At 42.6% G+C, this 18,311-nt stretch overlaps 1 protein-coding gene across 4 annotated transcripts in view; it reads right to left on the bottom strand.

The window, feature by feature from the left end:
* The window catches only part of DUSP16 (dual specificity phosphatase 16), a 142,883-nt gene that overhangs the window by 28,602 nt on the left and 95,970 nt on the right, over nt 1–18,311 (bottom strand). For all 4 annotated transcript variants that reach the window (XM_064479054.1, XM_064479055.1, XM_064479057.1 and 1 more), the window contains 2 exons: nt 8,498–9,086; nt 7,367–7,505 (listed from right to left, as the gene is read on the bottom strand). In XM_064479054.1, the coding sequence (XP_064335124.1) occupies nt 7,367–7,505; nt 8,498–8,725 (367 nt within the window). In that variant the 5' untranslated portion in view covers nt 8,726–9,086. The remainder of the gene's footprint in view (nt 1–7,366; nt 7,506–8,497; nt 9,087–18,311) is intronic.

Here is an 18,311-nt window from a genome sequence, read left to right on the forward strand (position 1 = left end):
CTGAGGTGAAGGCAGGAGGTAGGCAGGGCAGGGCCTCATGAGTCATGAAGGAGTTTAGAGTTTACCCTAAGAGCCCTGACGCATACTGAACTGGGGAGTGGTATCATCAGGGTTCCATGAAAAATATAAAACACAAATGTAACTTTGGCTCTAGTGTGAGTAACAGACTAGAAGGTGGCGAGTCAGGGAGTGAGGAGAGCGTGGGGAGGCCCTGGAGCAGGTCTGAGGGGATGACGCTGGCTGGACGGAGCTGGTACAGAAGTGAGGAGCAGCTGAGAGGCGACAGGCGGCACCAGGTCTCCAAGGCTCACGACGCCCACCGCAGCACAGCCTCGGCCTTCCGGTGTAAAAGGCGTGCACAACCTGACTGCGTTTCCTCTCAGTTCCCATCTCTCGCCATCACAAAAAGCCCACTCGAGTCTCCTCGCTGCCCCTGACACCTGTGTTCACTCCTGACATTTTTAATCACGTCCCCCCTTCAGTGAGAACGCCCAGGACTCCCCACCTGAATCCTACTCGTCTTTCAGGGCTTGATGACAGCTCCACTGCCGTCGTCGACTCCCCCCGACTTCCGCAGGCTACCCCGGGTCGCCACCACCGTCACACACAGCTCAGCGCACCAGCACGTGCTTCTCTGCTTCATCCACTCCAGACAGGGTGCCCCAAATTAACCGCCAGGTCTCAAGGGCAAGCGTGACTCATGTGCTCTTCCAGTGCCCTGTCCCGGGCCTGGCCGGGGACCCACCCAAAGGAGCCCCCGAACAGGGAGAGGCTGGATGAAATGACAGGTCTGGGCCTGGCGTTTCTTCAGAGACACAGATGACACCACGGGCCATGGGAGGACTGATGCCACCGTGGTCACCCAGGGTGCTTTTGTTTAGGAGGATGAGGAACTGAGGAACTATCTCCAGGCTGGCCTGACGTCCATCTGTTAAACAGACACAGCCCTGGGCATGTGTCTGAGGCGCTGGTGGCTGGGGAGGGACACAGTTGGCTTGCCACACTGGCGGCAGCAGCTGGAGAGAAGATGGTCCAGTCTGGATAACCTTATGCAAACTGAGGCTCTGACGCAGAGCCAGCAAATACAGCAACCAGTGGGCACCACGGCACCTATTTTTAGTGTTTTCCACGGCTCTTGGTCATTGCAGCTTCTCCAACACGAGAAGAGCCAATTCCTGAATAACTGCAGGACTCTGACTGAAATCCATTCACGTCAGTCTCTTTTACCAGCTGCTACAGGGTTTTTGATGTGGAATGACTGAAGATTTCCCTTCTCTAGACAAGAGGGCAGAAGAAATGCCACCCTGGATGAGAGAACTGATGGTGACAATGGCATGGATAGCAAAAGCTGGGGGCTGAGGGGCAGGGTCCGCTCTGCTCCACCAGGAAGGGCAGTAACTGACTGCATTAACCCAAAGCCGCACATTTATTACCCGGAACTGCTGGCTGAACCTAGATCTCTGTTAAACTGAAGACAAGATAAAGAGTTAAATGCATTGTTACTCACTCCTGGCTCTAACTACACTAGCAAGTCTAACTCAAAACAAAGAAATGTGTATTTGGCCTTTAACCACAGCAGACACTAATCTAAGCCCTCGGCTGTGCTCAGAGACGGGAGGTCCGTAAGAGCCCACAGCACTGTACCTGCCGCTGACCCCAACGGCCAGTCTGTCACCATCCAGAGCCAGACTTACGCTCAGAACAGAGCACACTTTTTTATTTGATGAATCCTCCTGGCTGAAATAACTTAATGCTTAAAAAAATGTTTATATATGGTATATCTTTATACATCGCTTCTTTCATAAAATGTGAAGTAAGAATATGACTCTGAAATCCACAGAGGCTGAGAAAGAGCTACCACAAAAGGGACAGGCCTGATCTGAAGTGGGCAGCCCTGACTCTCAGTCCAGCCTCCCGCAGGAATTCCAGAGGACGGACGCAGGAATGGCTGCAGATTCCAGAGTCCTGGGTGCACAGTGGTGACGGGGAGAGCTGGGGAGAGTCACGCAAGGGCTCTGTTACTTTCCTCATTTGTAAATGAAAGGACTGAAGCCTGTGATTCACTTGCAGATTTGTGCTGCGTGGCTGTCCTGTGCCTCATCACAGGACAGCAATGGGTGCTGCAGAATTAATACACCATGCGGGTCCCTTTTGCTTGTAACCCTGAGTTACAACAGTGAGAAAAGAGAAGGAAATAATAGAAGAGCATTTTTATCTGTAGGTTGATCTTTCTTTCTACTAAATTAACCCATTTCTTTTCTTTTCTCTATGTTAGCCCAAAATAAATGTCCAAAATCAGTGGTTTTCCTTTTTTTCCAATATATTTATTTTTAATCTGGCACCCTTAGAAATATAGTAGACAAAGGTAAGTAGAATAAAGCAATATAATGAATAATTAAAGGCCCAGAAACAAGGTGCTTTTTTAGAGAGAACTAGTTTTCTGAAGGGTGGTAAAACCAAAAAAGTTGATCAATAAGTCAAGGTTGGCAACTGTTTATATCTCCATCAATGACGACGGAGAGCTTTCCAGAGAGACCCAAGTTTATTCTTTTTGGCCAAGATGAGGCTACAACTCATAGTTAAACCCTTTAATCCTCTAGGGGTGAAACAGTGCTATGGTTTAATCTGGCTTGGTTATTGGGAGACTTACTAATGACTAAATAGAATAATCAATTTCCTTTTAAAATACATAAAAATTATTTCAACCATTCTCAATTCATACGATTCAAGGACCTGTATCTTCCCATGAGTGGCACTAGGTTTCCAGAGCTGTTATATCCTTGTCAAAGTTCAGTATTTAAGCACTGCTTAACTGGAGTAGTTATTTACCACAGACAAGACATAGAAGCAACCTAAATGTCCATCAATAGATGACTGGATAAAGAAGTTGTGTGTGTGTGTGTATACATACATACATACATACACACAATGGAATACTACTGAGCCATAAAGAAGAAAAATGCCATTTGCAGCAACATGGATAGAACTGGAGATTGTCATACTAAGTGAAGTAGGTCAGAAAGGGAAAAGATACATGATAATATCACTTATATTACGGAATCTAAAAAAAAAGGCACAAATGAACTTGATTACAAAACAGAAACAGACTCACAGACACAGAAAAGAAACTTATGGCTACCAAGGGGAAGTGGGGGTTTGAGGGATAAATTGAGAATTCAGGATTTGAAGATAACTAACTGCTATATATAAAATAGATAAATAGCAATGTCCTACTGTATAGCACAGGGAACTATATTCAGTATCTTGTAATAACCTATAATGAAAAAGAATATGAAAAGGAATATATATATATGTATAAATGAATCACTATGCTGTATACCAGAAATTAACAAAATATTGTAAACTGACTATACTTCAATTAAAAAAAAGAAAAAAAATTGTAGCAGTGTTTTTATTAGATCTTGAAATCATGTTTAAATCTGCTTAAATAGGTGGAAACATTTTCATAGATACCTGTTCCATAACAGCTTTATTTTTGCTCTTCCTGAACAGAGACAACTTGTAAATCATTTATTTCAAAACATCCTCAAGTTTTTGCTCCACTTTTAGATTAGTTTCATCACTGTTTAATACGATCACATTTACTAAATAAGTCACATGAAATACACATGGCATAAACCTACACGTGGGCTAATTTACATGCCAGATATTTACTGAAAACTGAAGAAGTGCTAGGCCTGGTGGGGAACACGAAGACGAACAAGTCAGTTCTCAGCTTGAGAAAGAGACTCCAGTAGGAGAGTTAAGCTAACAAATGAAAAAAGACACACAACAACATAGGCTGCGATAAGATGTTAGGATAATAATCAAGACTTGTGACGGGATGGTATGTACAATCAAATATAAATCATATGGCTTAGAATACTAATTGGGCTTAAAAAGAGGGAAAGTTGGTCAGACAGGGGTCAAGGTCCCTGACTGAGCAGGCCCACAGATGTGGCCAATATAGGCAGAGTTCACTGCAGGGTCTAAGGTTCAGGATTAGCAGACACGTGGGAATCTGGTCTCACTGATCATCAGCTGTCAAGGTGGCTCAACAGAATCCTCTTCCCTGGGAGAAGCTAAGCTGACTGGACTACCCATTCATTCCGGAGCAGGCCCTGCGGTTCCATATGAAAGAATCAGGTCCAGCAGAACTTCCCCAAACCCATCCCCCTGCCTTCAGGAAGCCTTCATCATTAACGTCCATGTAACTGGGTGCCGTAGGTAAGTTTGGGTCTATCAGTTCCTTGGGAAGGTCCCCCTGTTCTCCTTCTCCAAAGTCATTTTCCTCTGGGTAAGGTGGCCCTGAGAAGGAGAATGGAACTGGGCCACAATTCTTCATATATATTGACCACAAAAAAACACATCTGACGCATCTGACACTTTCTTCCCGAATTATCTTAGAGTAGCTGAAAGCTCTAAAGTGATGGAGAAATTCCTGCAAGAAACCACTGTCTTTCTATTATCACATCCACAGGAGGCTGACAAGCATCTCTAACTGCTGAAAGCAACAGGGGCCGTGTGTAGTGAGATCATCTCCCGCAACCTTGTCATTTCCTGTAGCACCTGTGAGATGCAAGCCTGCTTTTCCAAGGTCAGTTATTTCCCGCCAAGCAAAATATTTACGAAACACTTGTCGATATGCCCTTCTACCCACATCCCTGAAGCGTCCTCTGAGCAGCTGGACCTTGGCAAAAAAAAAAACAAAAAAAAAACCGCTGCCAAGAACTGATGGCCATGCCATCCCCCCACAGTCTCTACCTCCCTGTCTGCTCTGGGGAACTAACTCACTAACCAAGGGAATTTCCAACTGGCCAGAGACTTTCGGATGGTTGGGGAGGCTTTTAACCATCCAGAACCCTCTCTGAGGTGTCCTAAGAAATATGGCTGCTCAGAAACTCCCAAACAAGGCAATTCAGTCCTTAAAGCTACCTAAGTTAAAGGAAATACAGGGCTCTAGGGTGTGGATGATGACATGGTGCTGACAGAACACGTGTGTGGTTCTTGGAGCTGCCCCGATGGATCTGGGACACATTTCCTGTGTGAAGTGGGGGGTGCCAGGGTGTTCTGATCCAGTGCCATCCCACGTGTCTCTAGGACTGACCTAGAATCAGAATGAGCCCCTTTTCTTCCTTCCTGCCTGCTGAGTGCCCCTCCCAAGGCTGCACATGGCTGGTAAGAACCTTCCAGGGACCATTAAGGGAGTGCTCCTTGGGAAAGGGGAGAAAGTGACCTGAATAACTAGAACTCACCCTAGCTCACCCCTCCTGAGTGTCTGCCTGGCCAAGCTGTCAGGTCACAGCCCCACAGGGGAAGCACCTCAGACAAGACAAGGTGGGATAACCACTTCTTGGGGAAGCACATAGTGGTGCGCCCTCCTTAAGAGAAACCCAAAGGAGAGGAAGGGCTAATTTAGGGGTTTAAGATTAGCAGATACAAACTACTATATATAAAATAGATAAACGACAAGGTCCTACTATATAGCGTAGGCAACTATATTCAATTGCTTGTAACAACCTATAATAAAAAAAAATATGTATAACTGAATCACTATGTTGTACACCAGAAACTAACAACATTGTAAATCAACTATACTTCAACTTAAAAAAAAAAACCAAAATTGCAAAATATATAAGGGTTTAACCACTAAATTAATTTCTACTCATTACAAATGCATTATAATATTTACAAGTAATCATTTCAAATAAAGACAATAACCTTCAATTTTCACTACTAAGAATGTTCTCCACACCCATTACCACAAATATTTTAATAATTTTAAACTCCCAATCTGCCATTTAATTACTGTCATCCTTAATTACAATAGATTTTAAATGGCTATCCCATCAAAAAAAAAAAAAAAAAGAAAAAGAAAAAAGAAAGAAAAAGTAAAGAAAAAAGAAAAACCGTGGTTCCATCAATAGGATTCCAAGGTAAAGTCCCTCACAGTGGCTACTGGAAGCATGACCTGAGCTCCTCAACTCAGCAACCGAGGTTAGTGGAACACTAATAACAGTTGTCATATTTAACATAGCTACACTCCCAGTAAAACAATGTGCCTCCCAACGAGCGACAGAACCTAGTGTTACAATTCTCAGTTACAGACCTCTGAAAGCTACATTCTGAGGGAAGCTGGCTTCACTTAAGGATGCCAGGAGGGAGCTCAGACAGAATCACAGCATAGATGAGAGGTGTGGCGACAGGTGACCTGAAAGAGACAGGACACTATGCTTGTTCTTTGAGAACAGAAGCAAAAGCTGAGGAGAGAGAACCGGAGACATGGAAATCTTATTCAAACCTGCAAGAGAGTTTAAAAGTGTGAACACACCAATAACTGATTAATCCTATTCTCTTACAACTGAAACGTCTACACTTCAGTCAGTTGCCAGTAACATCAAGCTCACTGGACCCTCCTTGCAACAAAAGATGAAAGATGTGAAAATGATAATATCTGTCCATATTTTGGTTTTCTTAGATAAGATTTTTTAAAGTGCTCTTGCTGATCGCTGTGGCAGAATCTGCTGGACACAGCGGCTTTGTGGTAAAGGTTACTGCGTGTTGTCAAACCGTATTCCCCGCTCCGGGAGCCAGAGTGAGTGAAAGGGCTTTAGTACTGTCTGCAAAACAGGGGAAGCAAGGGATGAACAATCCGCTTTGGAATTTGGTAAAACGGACTCCCACGCTGCCCTCCTCTAGGGCAGATATAAAATATTTAGTCCTTCCCATGCACTTTTTTAAGGTCATCTGGTTGCTAAACATTTGCAAGCTGAGACTTTGTTTTAGTTGTGAAAACAAACAAAAATACCTAAGTAAGTTAGTCTTTAAATATTCTCCCTAGTTGTTAGAAAAAATATTCTATACACACTCTCTTCCTCTCTCACTACTCATAATGTTCAGGCTAGTGATCTCATGGCTGGCATTCACTTTGACTACAAACGTTGAACAGGAGTTCACACTGAATCCTGGTTGGGTTCTCACCCTGGGGGTGGGAACTAAGTAGGAGCTGAGATGTATGTAGAGCATTCGGTGTCCTGGATCACAGGCGAATGAAAAGGTCCCTGGACAGAAGCAGCCGACTCTGAGCGATCCACACGAGCGCAGAGACCTACGTGGCACTTTGAGCTAATAAACACCAAATGAAGAGGTATTTCAGCTAAATCAAAAATACACTGACCAGCGGGAAAGAAAAACAATGCTTGCGTTTGGTAGAACAGTTACGTCAATCAAAAGCTATAAGTAAGCCTCTTTACTCAGTGACCTCAAAGGCGCGTCCATCCAGGGTGCTTCGAGCTCATTGTGAAATACTGCTTCCTCGCGGGCCCAGGGAGATTCCGGGCGCTTTCAATTCTACCACAAGCCTTACCTGCAAGCAGGTGAACAGAGCTGAAGCTCTTCTCCAGTTTACCCAGAAGTACAGTGAGAAAACAGTCTGAAGCCAGAGAGGCAACATCTTGGGAGCTTTGATCGTAAACTACAACCTTCTGGCTGCAGTCAATGTCGACCTAAAAATGCAAACGTGAGGCTGTTAGGAAGGAGGGCGAGAAAAATAAGCCCGTAAACCTCCGCTGTTGAAGCAAATAACTGCTTCCTGTTTTCATTAATAATCTGAACAAAAATGAGATGCGGTCAAGTTACTGGATAAACCAAGCATACAAATGGCTTAAATGCTTGTAAAAGTCAACTTTAAAAAGGCAAACTGGATGCTATTTCTGTGTAAATGTGCTCAAAACTCCTCGATTTCAAATCCTTGCCACTATAAAAGGGTAAAAAGCATGTTCAACAAAATAATATGCAAAATAAACATAACAATCCTTGAACTAAAGAAACATTTAAAGGCGCCTTCTGCATAGTAACAAATCAGTTGTTTAGTAAAATTGAAGCACGAACTCATTTTTATTACTGAACAAAAGAAAGAACTTAACCTACCACAAGATGACATTTTGGGATCCTAAGAATAAGCTTCCTTGAAGATTTTCAAGTTCTGACTATAACCTTACCTTCCCACAAATAAAAAGCACTTCTAATATTAGTTTCTACTTTCTTTCCAAGGCACTTGAAAAGAATTATTTTCAGTACATTTGTAAACAATACAAAACAATGTATTAATGTATGATTAATAATATATACACATTATATACTAATACATAAATACTAATAGTTGAGTATTAATACAATGTATTAGTTATAACTTTCTATTTGTGCTCAAATTAATAAAACCATCTTAGCAGGCCATTAATAGGAAAACAGAGCACTTGATCAAATTAAAACAAGGTAACCTTTCTGTACAGTTCAGAAATATCCTTACATGTGACAATGTTTACAATTAGTAAATTATTTTGAGGTATCTGAAGGTACCAAAGTTTAAAAAAAGCAACCAAAACTTCCTCAATTACTTTCTCCCCTTAAAAATCAAGCTTCATTTGAAATTATTCCCCATTCAGTATGTCCGTTTATTTTAAAAAGGGAAAAAAAAAAAAAAAAAGCAAGCCAGTACCTTATGTTTGGCTGAGTGCTGGATGAGCTCTGTAATTAACACTTTGTCCTGCTGCAACCTTCGCTTCATAAGCTTGGAGCAGTTGATATTAATGGCTTCCAAAATGTGGGATGTATTGTATTCCACGAATGGCCGGCTGTCAATTAGCAGCACTTTTTCCGTTCCACTTTCCAGCAGAGCCACCAGCCTCTCAGTAACAATTTGAGTTCCAATCATCTCATGGGCCATGACAACAATAGGTCCTCTTTTCCCACCTCCTCCTTTAATTTGCCACGATGATGTAATGGTGGGGTGCTCAAAGGCTCAGCCACTCCATTGTGCTGAAATGTATGAGGTCAGGCTGGTGGTGACGGAAGAGGAGAGTTAAGCCCATTTTCAGCAGGAGCCCTCCAAGTGAATGTCTCTTTCTCTTTCCCGTTGATGTGCTCTCGCAAAGGCCTCCTGCCACAAAGCAGCCCCTCACATTTGATTCATAAAGAGATGACTGGAATAACCATTCCAACAAAAGATGCTTTGGGGCAGCAAGCGCATTACATCATTCTTTACCTCTGCTTCCTCGCTCCAACGGCTTTACACGGGGCTCAAAAGCCTACACGGAGAGAGAATGACAGACGGAAAACAAAACACGGGGTCAAAAGAAGAAAGAGCATCAGATTAGAGAGAGTGTATGATTCATAATATTTACTCCATTAATCTAATTCCATACTTGATGCACTGTTTCATTTGAACAAACAAACAAAAAGGACAAACAGGTATGGCTTCAGAAAACGTACTAATGATAATTCAGTTTCACCTCACAATACAAAACCTCAGAAGACAAAATAAGACCTAGTCATAAATTACCATCACCTGGGGGCCCAGAACTAATTGACTATCCGTATGAGATTAGAAATGCTATAAAAAGCCACTCAGAGTATTATTATTCCAAATGAGTTTCCTCCATCTTATCTGCTTATTTCTTGGAAAAAGCTGAGAACAACCTAGGACCAGGTGAGCAATCTACATGATCAGGACAAAAAAAATCTCTTCTGATGGCTTGAGAATTACTGTGATGGTAGATGTGTGTCTGTGAGCAGCCCCTTTAAATCGCTCTCAGGAAGAAGAGGCAGGAAAAATGGGAGGCTCTATGAATTTCAGCTGCCTTCTAAGGAAGAGGAGGGACAAAAATGACCGATAAGGCTGACTTGCCAAGTGCTAAGCTGATTGCTGGGGGCCTGTGATGTGCCCAGCTCCGCCCCAGGCAGCCTCACAGCTCAGACTCTGGCTAGTTGGTACCCCAGTTCCCCGGTCCCTCACAGGCTCACTCCTGTTTTTCTTGTGCCTCATTCTTGAGAGAATCACTGACTCCCAGCCTGAGAAAATCTCACACCTTAGCCCTGGATTCTAGGTCAGCAACCAGGCACACAGAGCCCATAATGCTGGACCTGCTGCTTCCCTGTTCCTGCCAACCTGCTGAGATGGACCCTCTCCTAGTAAATGCTAGTTGGAGTTTTGTGCCCATTGCTTAGACCTCATCCTGACCTTTAATATTCTCACATTCCTAACTCCAGGATCCATCTCCGCTTATAGGAAATGCTCTACTACACAAAACTAGGCGTCCACTGTTGGCATTGAACTTCTAGAGGATAAACCATTTAGTGGCAGAGGTTTTGTATTATATTTCTTACCTCCACCGTGCTATGCACATAAGATACTCAATTTACATGGTCACAAGTAAGCAGAATCCTCCTTGTTACAAAAATGACTTAAGAAACTGAATAATTCATATTTGATGAACTGATTTTAGATCAGGATAGTCAAATCCTCAAACAGCACTGGGTCCTACTTCCTAATCTGACTTAAAAACTAGAAACTGAAGCAGAGAGAAGCAAGCGGGAGCGGGCTGGAGAGAGAAGTGGCCTTGCACTTTTTTACTGGTTATGTAACTTTGGACAAACCATACTAACCTCTCTGAACCACACTTTCCTCATCGATAAAATGGAGATATAATATTGGCCTTGTCTCCTCACAAAGTTTATTTTGAGGAGAAAACTGTCTGTTTTTATCTAAAGGGAGTGAGTGAGAAAGCAACTAGTCATCACACAGAGAAAGGAGGGAAATGCTGTAAAGATGCTAGCGGTGAGCAGGGCTACCTTGCATCTGGAATCTGAACGGCAACCCTCGGCAGATAAGAGAGCAGTTCCATCCTCCTGCAGTCCAGCTTCAACCAAGCAGTGCCCCTTCTCCCAGAGCCGGACACACATGGAGTTAGGACACCGTCTCAGCCACCCTCACATCTGACAGATCAGCCCCATGTAATACAGTATTTGTACATTTCTTATCTTCACTCTAGGAGTGTATGTATTCTCTGTCTTGCTTAATGGCCATGAAGCACAAAAGCCATCTCTACCTTCAACTGAAGAAACCAGAGCAGAGAATGCATCCTAGTCAATCAGCTGACACATGTGTGCAGAGCACCACCCAGGGTCATCAGTGCTGGGTCAAGCCCTGACCACCTGCTGACACCATCCACAGCCACGCAAGGTCCTGTGCTCATGCTGGCTGCCTCCCATACCAGGGCTCCTACTCCAGGGTTACCCTGTTTTCCTAAGAGCTTGTCCCCATAGTGAAGCTGGATGAGACAGAATGACGTGGCCCATCCACTTGGTACCTGGCGGCACAGAAAGCGGACACCCGAAAACAGGGGCAAGTGGCCCTGACTCCAGCAACGGCCCTGTGTTTCCGGGCCCAACTGGCTCCTCGCGGTGACAAAGCTGGAACGGACAAAGCAGTTATCTGGGTTAGCAGATGGAGGGACACAGGGAGGGGGAAGACCACAAACATGCAAAAGCTGGGTAAGAAAGTTCTCATCTCTGCTTCCCTTCAGCCAACTCTGAAAAGCCCACACCGCTGAAACCAAAGGCAGGCTACGGCCGACAGGTCCACCCAGGAGGAAACGGTCACTCTGGCCTGGAGAACCAGAGTTCCAGATAAAAAAAGACCCTTTTCCTGGCCAAGACTTGTCTGCTCAGTGACTCTAATACGAGGATGCACTGAAGCAAGAGAGCGAAGGTGAGCTGAGGATAAAGCTACCCCCCCTGCTGCACTGAGGCTGGCTGGGGCCCTCCTAGGGCACCTGAGTGGCCACGGTCTGATCTTCCGTGGTCCCAGGTGACTGTGGGCGAGGCCGAGCCCTGCAAGGGGGTGTGGAAGGTGGGGAACAATAACCTTGCACCTCGTTTACTTGCAGCTGGAGAATTCTGGGGAAGTCCTCATCCCGGGCTACAACTCTCATTTAGAAATTTCTCTGTACTCATTGTTCATTCTGAAGAATGTCAATATTCTTCTGTATGATAATTGTGGTAGTGGTTGCATGACTATATATATTTGTCAAAGCTCATGAATTCATACTTAGCAACGAACACATTTTATTGTATATGAAAAAAAAAGAAAGTCAGTACTCTGAGATCAGGGACATGCCTGTGACAGTTTTGTTCTCAAAACCTTTTGCATCAAGTAGGATTTGAAAGATGACAAGAGAATATTTTATTGTTGGCAACACCAGCTAATCTTACCCAAAATTTCTACAAGGCAAAAGTAATAAAAATTTTAAAACGGAACACAGGGCAGGCCAGCTTTGCTATTTATTATCTATTTACTTAGCCAATTTTTAAAGTTTTAATTAATTTCTTTCTATTTATAATAAAGAATATACTCACGTAGTTCAAAATATATATATAAAACCTGTATACATACAATGAATATGTATACTTTACCTACCCAATGTATGTCCATTAAACTTCAATAAAGCTGTTAAAACTGCCATTATACTGAAATTCCAACAAATACATTGATATGAAAAAAATGGAATCTGTTGAGTATCTCTGTCTTTCATCTGTCCAGGTCCTCCTCTGTCTAACTGGTAACCACTGTTAATAGTTTCTTCTGATTTCTTCCAAAGACTTTTTTTAATGAATGTAAAATAAAACACTATACACTCTCTTCCTTTTCCTTCTTTGTTCAGCTGGTTACAAGGTGTGTACGCTGTTAGCATCTTGCTTTCTCTTTCACTTAAAATACTCCAATCTGATTTTCTTCCACACTTAATGGGAATGTGATACAACTTGTATATCCACGGGCCTTTCACAGCTGCACTTTTGGGAATCTAAATAAAACATGTAGAAACACTTAACCTTGAAAGACAACTCCCCCTCTCTTCTAGCATTACACCTGCTCAGTCAGCTGTTTACCTGAGGGCCGAAAAGCTGGAGAGTAATTCACAACAGTGGGCCTGAAGGGTCAGCAAACTGCTGGAGGGCATCCTAACGGGAGAGGGTCCTCTGGGACTACTCTGACTTAAGAGGAGTTTCAACTGTGACACACACATTCATGGAAATATGAAGTGATCTCTTAAAGGACCCCCTGCTGCAACTCTGGCTGTTCCTGCCCAGACAGAGGGCGGCACCACGAGTTCCCTGTATGGTGGTCGGGAGGCCACTGAAGGTCAACACTGGCGGGGTGTCTCCTGCCAGAGGCTGAAGGCTGTCAGCCACGTCACTCAGCTGCTGCTCCTGTCCCTGCGGACCCCGAGGGAGGTGTTCAAGGCCTCCCAGCTGGGCCGCCTTTCAGGCTGCCCGGGGCTCGTGCTGAGCAGGCCCTGGACCACACTGTCGCCAAGGAGATGGGGCCGGGGTAGCAGGGAGCCTCTCTTCCCAAGAGGAGATTGACCATCGAGGAAGTCTGGGAGGCAAATGGCCCTGCAGAAGACCGCTAAATAACCCTTCTCTACACGTACAAGGCAGTTTTCTATTAAAAAAAAGGAGTCAATAAACCAGTATTTATCATACCAAAGACTAGTAACCTTAACCAGGGCTACTAAACAAATACTTACAAAGTATCCCAGTTTCAGAAATAAAAAATTTAAAGGACTTTATTATGCAGGGATAGAGAGAGGTGGAGGCAACATATTAGTGTAACAAAATACACAGATCAGGGAACAGGGTGGGCAACTTGTTCTAAAGAAGGGCCAACTGTGGTGTATTTTACATTTCAGCCAGCAATTTATATTTCATATTTTATAACATTTAATATTGACATAAATTATGTCTAAACCTTCCCCTTTTAATATATAATGTTTTAAGGTTTTCTGTGTAATTTATATCTTAGATTCCATTTGGTTACCTATGGAAATGTACCTAAGACTTTATAATGGAAGTCAGTGTTTTATTTATTGAAATTCACTCTCCATCCAGCTTTGCAAGAGTACAGGATACCACTGAGTCAGTCAGAGAACCGGAAGACTTCTCTTGACCAATTTAATTAGAAGGACAAGCTTGATCTCCAGAATATATAAGCAGCTCATACGACTCAATAAGAAGAAAATAAACAACCCAATCCAAAAATGGACAGAAGAACTACACAAGCAATTCTCCAAGGAAGACATACAATGATCAATAGACACATGAAAAAATGCTCAATATCACTAATTATCAGAGAAATGCAAATCAAAACTACAATGAGGTATCACCTCACACCAGTCAGAATGGCCATCATTCAAAAGTCCACAAATGACAAATGCTGGAGAGGCTGTGGAGAAAAGGGAACCCTCCTACACTGCTGGTGGGAATGCAGTTTGGTACAGCCACTGTGGAAAACAGTATGGAGATTCCTCAAAAGACTAGGAATAGACTTACCATATGACCCAGGAATCCCGCTCTTGGGCTTATATCCAGAAGGAACCCTACTTCAGGATGACACCTGCACCCCAATGTTCATAGCAGCATTATTTACAATAGCCAAGACATGGAAACACCCTAAATGTCCATCAACAGATGATTGGATAAACAAGATGTAGTATATTTATATAATGGAATACTACTCAGCCATAAAAACCGACAACATAACGCCATTTGCAACAACATGGATGCTCCTGGAGAATGTCATTCTAAGTGAAGTAAGCCAGAAAGAGAAAGAAAAATACCATATGAGATCGCTCATAAGTGGAATCTAAAAAACAAACAAACAAACAAAGCATAAATACAGAACAGAAACAGACTCATAGACATAGAATACAGACTTGTGGTTGCCAGGGGGGCGGAGGGTGGGAAGGGATAGACTGGGATTTCAAAATTGTAGAACAGATAAACAAGATTATACTGTATAGCACAGGGAAATACACACAAAATCTTATGGTAGCTCACAGAGAAAAAAATGTGACAGTGAGTGTGTATATGTCCATGTATGACTGAAAAATTGTGCTGAACACTGGAATTTGACACAACATTGTAAAATGATTATAAATCAATAAAAAATGTTAAAAAAAAATCATTACCAACAACAACAACAAAAAAGATGTGGTATTTATACAATGGAATACTACTCAGCCATAAAAAGGATAAAATAATGCCATTTGCAGCAACATGGATAGACCTGGACATCATCATTCTAAGTGAAGTAAGCCAGAAAGAGAAATAAAAATGTCATGATATCATTTATATGTGGAATCTGAAAAAAGAAAAGGACACAAATGAACTACTTGTTATTTCTAACTTAGATGATTAATTTCTTGAATATGTGTAAGCACATTTGACTGTTCTTTATGATTGGATTACTGCATTCTGTTATTTCTTACATTGTGGTTGGCTTTATTTCTTTGATAATTATGTAAGTTTAAAAAGCTAAAGCTCTAAACTGTTCTTAAAAACAATGAAGAGTACATATATCTTGATTTAAAAAAAAAGGACAATATAAAGTTCTACTATAAAAACCAATATTTGCCATTAGAGTAACTGGCTGAGAGGAAAGTGTTTTGTTTGGATTGTAGCCTTTCCTTTACTTGTAGCCTTTAAAGCTAGTGCCCAACCAGAACATTTTTTAAAGACTCAGGTCGTTTTTAAATGACTCTATTTAGCATCTTCTCAGATGAGTTACTCTTTTCAGCCTTCAGACAGGGTCCTGGCTCTGGGCAGTCTCATGGCGCTGGGTCACCCCCTAGGAAAGTGGTGAGTCCCTTTCCCACACGCCATCTCCCCTCCACGCCGCCCGACTGCCCACAGCAGGACCCGCGGCGGCGGGTGAGGGATGGCCCCGAGAACTGATGGTCTGCAGAGGGGGACCTGGAGGGGGCACGTGTCCATTTTACACTATTCCTTTTACGCACGACTTCTCAGCAGAGGGCAAAGGCTGGGCCAGGCTTCGTTCAGGGAGGAGAGCTGTCGAGCCCTGTTTGCTTGAGCTTGAGCTCAAATTCAAATTCTCAGAGAATTTATGGAAAGGATAAAATCAGGTGAGAAGTTTACTGTTACTAAACTACAAGCCACTCTTAAATTTTTTTTTTCCACCCCCAATAAAACTGAAGAAAGAGGCAACAAGATACACCAGCAGGGCCTTACTCACAGCCTTCCAACAGGAGAAAAACCGAACAAATCAAAAGGGAAAAAAAAAGCGGGCCACGCACCTGGAAGAAGAGCATCTTGGACTTTGACCACCTTAGTTCTACAGTGATTGGAGCAACTCTGCCTCCCATGCTGTGGGGTAACCCTGAAGGAAATTCTGAGGTCTGGTATTTGATAAAACACATTCAACAGAAAAACAAAAGCAAAACAAAAGAAATCTTCCCTAAAGCCGAGAAGGGGAGCTTAAATGTGTTTTTCAGTCACCTACTCACGACTTGACCGTCTTTTCTTACCCCACAGGAGAGGACACAATCTGACTGGTGGCAGCAGTGGCAGGACAGGGGTGCTTGAGTCACTGCGCAGATGCAGCGGGGCTGAAAGGACCTGTCCTCATCAGAGGCTCGGGTTCTTCACATGCGTCTCAAGGATCCACAGACAGAGGCTGGAAGAGCAGCCACCCTTCAAAGACTAAATAGAGCACCTTTCTGCAGACACAGGCCAGCCAGGCAGAGTTCTGATCTGTGAGAAGCCTTCACCGAGCTCCTGCTGAGGAAGCGTGCTGCCCTCTGGGTTCTGGCCCAGCTGAAGCCTCCTGTTTGTGCTCACCTGTTTCACTGGCTTCTCCCTCCCCACCTGCCTCTTTCCTTCCTCCACACCAGGAATCTCTCCCGGATGGTACCCTCCCATCCATCCTGCCTCAAGGGGTTGATAATACTAATATAAATGTACAAACTTCATCCATGCACCACATTTGGCCCACCCTCCCCCAAACAGCAAAATTCCACTACATAAGAGATAAGGTGTTCTTTCCTGAGAAAGGACTAAATTACTAAAAATATTACAACCAAAGTAAACATGACCAACAATGAAAGATGGTCATAATATATTAACAGAATAAAATCCAGGTACAGAACAGTAGGTAAAGCAAAACCTCAAACACCCACATACATATAAACACACAAACATATATTAAAAAATGTCATAATAGTTTTGCTTGAGTAAGTAAAGGTAATACTTTTTATATTCTTTTATTTCCCATAAACTTGGAAGGTGCAGAAAAATTTAGAAAAAGGGCATGACACACCCACAGAGCCGGGTCCTGGTGGCTCTGGTCTGGCTGGCATTCCTCTTTGCCAGCACTGTCAAGAAAGGTCTGGGTTTGCCAATGAAAAAATGGGCAGAAGGCCTAAACAGACATTTCTCCAAAGACGACATACAGCTGGCCAACAGACATAGGGAAAGATGCTCAATTTTGCTAATTATTAGAGTAATGCAAATTAAAACTACAAGGAGGTATCACCTTATACCAGTCAGAATGGCTATCATTAAAAAGTCTATAAATAATAAATGCTGGAGAGGGTGTGGAGAAAAGAGATTCCTCCTACACTGTCGGTGGGAATGTGAACTAGTGTAGCCATCATGGAAACAGTATGGAGGTTCCTTAAAAAACTAAAAATAGCGTTACCATGTGATCCAGCAATACCACTGCTGGGTATATACCTGGAAAAGATGAAAATGCTAATTCGAAAAGATACAGGCATCCAGTGTTCACAGCAGCACAATTTACAACAGCCAAGACATGGAAGCAACCTAAATGTCCACTGGCAGATGACTGGATAAAGATGTGGTGTGTGTGCAAGTGTGTGTGTATACATATGTGTAGATATATATATATACATACATACACACCAACAGTGGGATATTATTCAGTCATAAAAAAGAATGAAATAACGCCATTTACAGCAACATGGATGGACCTAGAGGTTATCATACTGAGGTAAGTCAGAAAGACAAATATGTATTATTTATATGTGGAATCCTAAAGAAATGATAAATGAACTTATTTACAAAAAGGAAATAGACTTACAGACATAGAAAACAAACGTACGGTTACCAAAAGGGAAGAGGGGAGGGATAAATTAGGAGTCTGGGATAAACAGATACTAACTACTATATATAAAACAGATAACAAGGATTCACTGTCTAGCACAGGGAACCATATTCAATATCTCGAATAATCTATAATGGAAAATAATCTGAAAAAGAATACATATACGTATTTTTACGTATATATAAATGTATAACTGAGTCACTCTGCTGTACACCTGAAACTAACACAACACTGTAAATCAACTATACTTCAATAGGAAAAAAAAAAGTGTGAGTTTGGGCAAGGCAAGAAGATGAAGAAATACAATGCAGGGAAAGTGATGTTTACCCTCAAGGTAAAAGCTGAATTTCTACTTCACAAAAGGACTTACAAAGGATTATTTTAATAACAATAATGTTGGGGGGGAAGGTGAGAAAAATTAAATTTTAAATTACACACTTGCGACTACAAATCCGGACTTTAAAAACAGATCAGCTGGGATATGACTCTTGATACAGAAGGATTTTTCTGTATACAAAGGACTTATCGCTAGCTTTTTAAAATTAATATA

Source organism: Camelus dromedarius, chromosome 25 (genome assembly GCF_036321535.1).
Source record: "Camelus dromedarius isolate mCamDro1 chromosome 25, mCamDro1.pat, whole genome shotgun sequence".
NCBI classification, from domain to species: Eukaryota; Metazoa; Chordata; class Mammalia; order Artiodactyla; family Camelidae; genus Camelus; species Camelus dromedarius.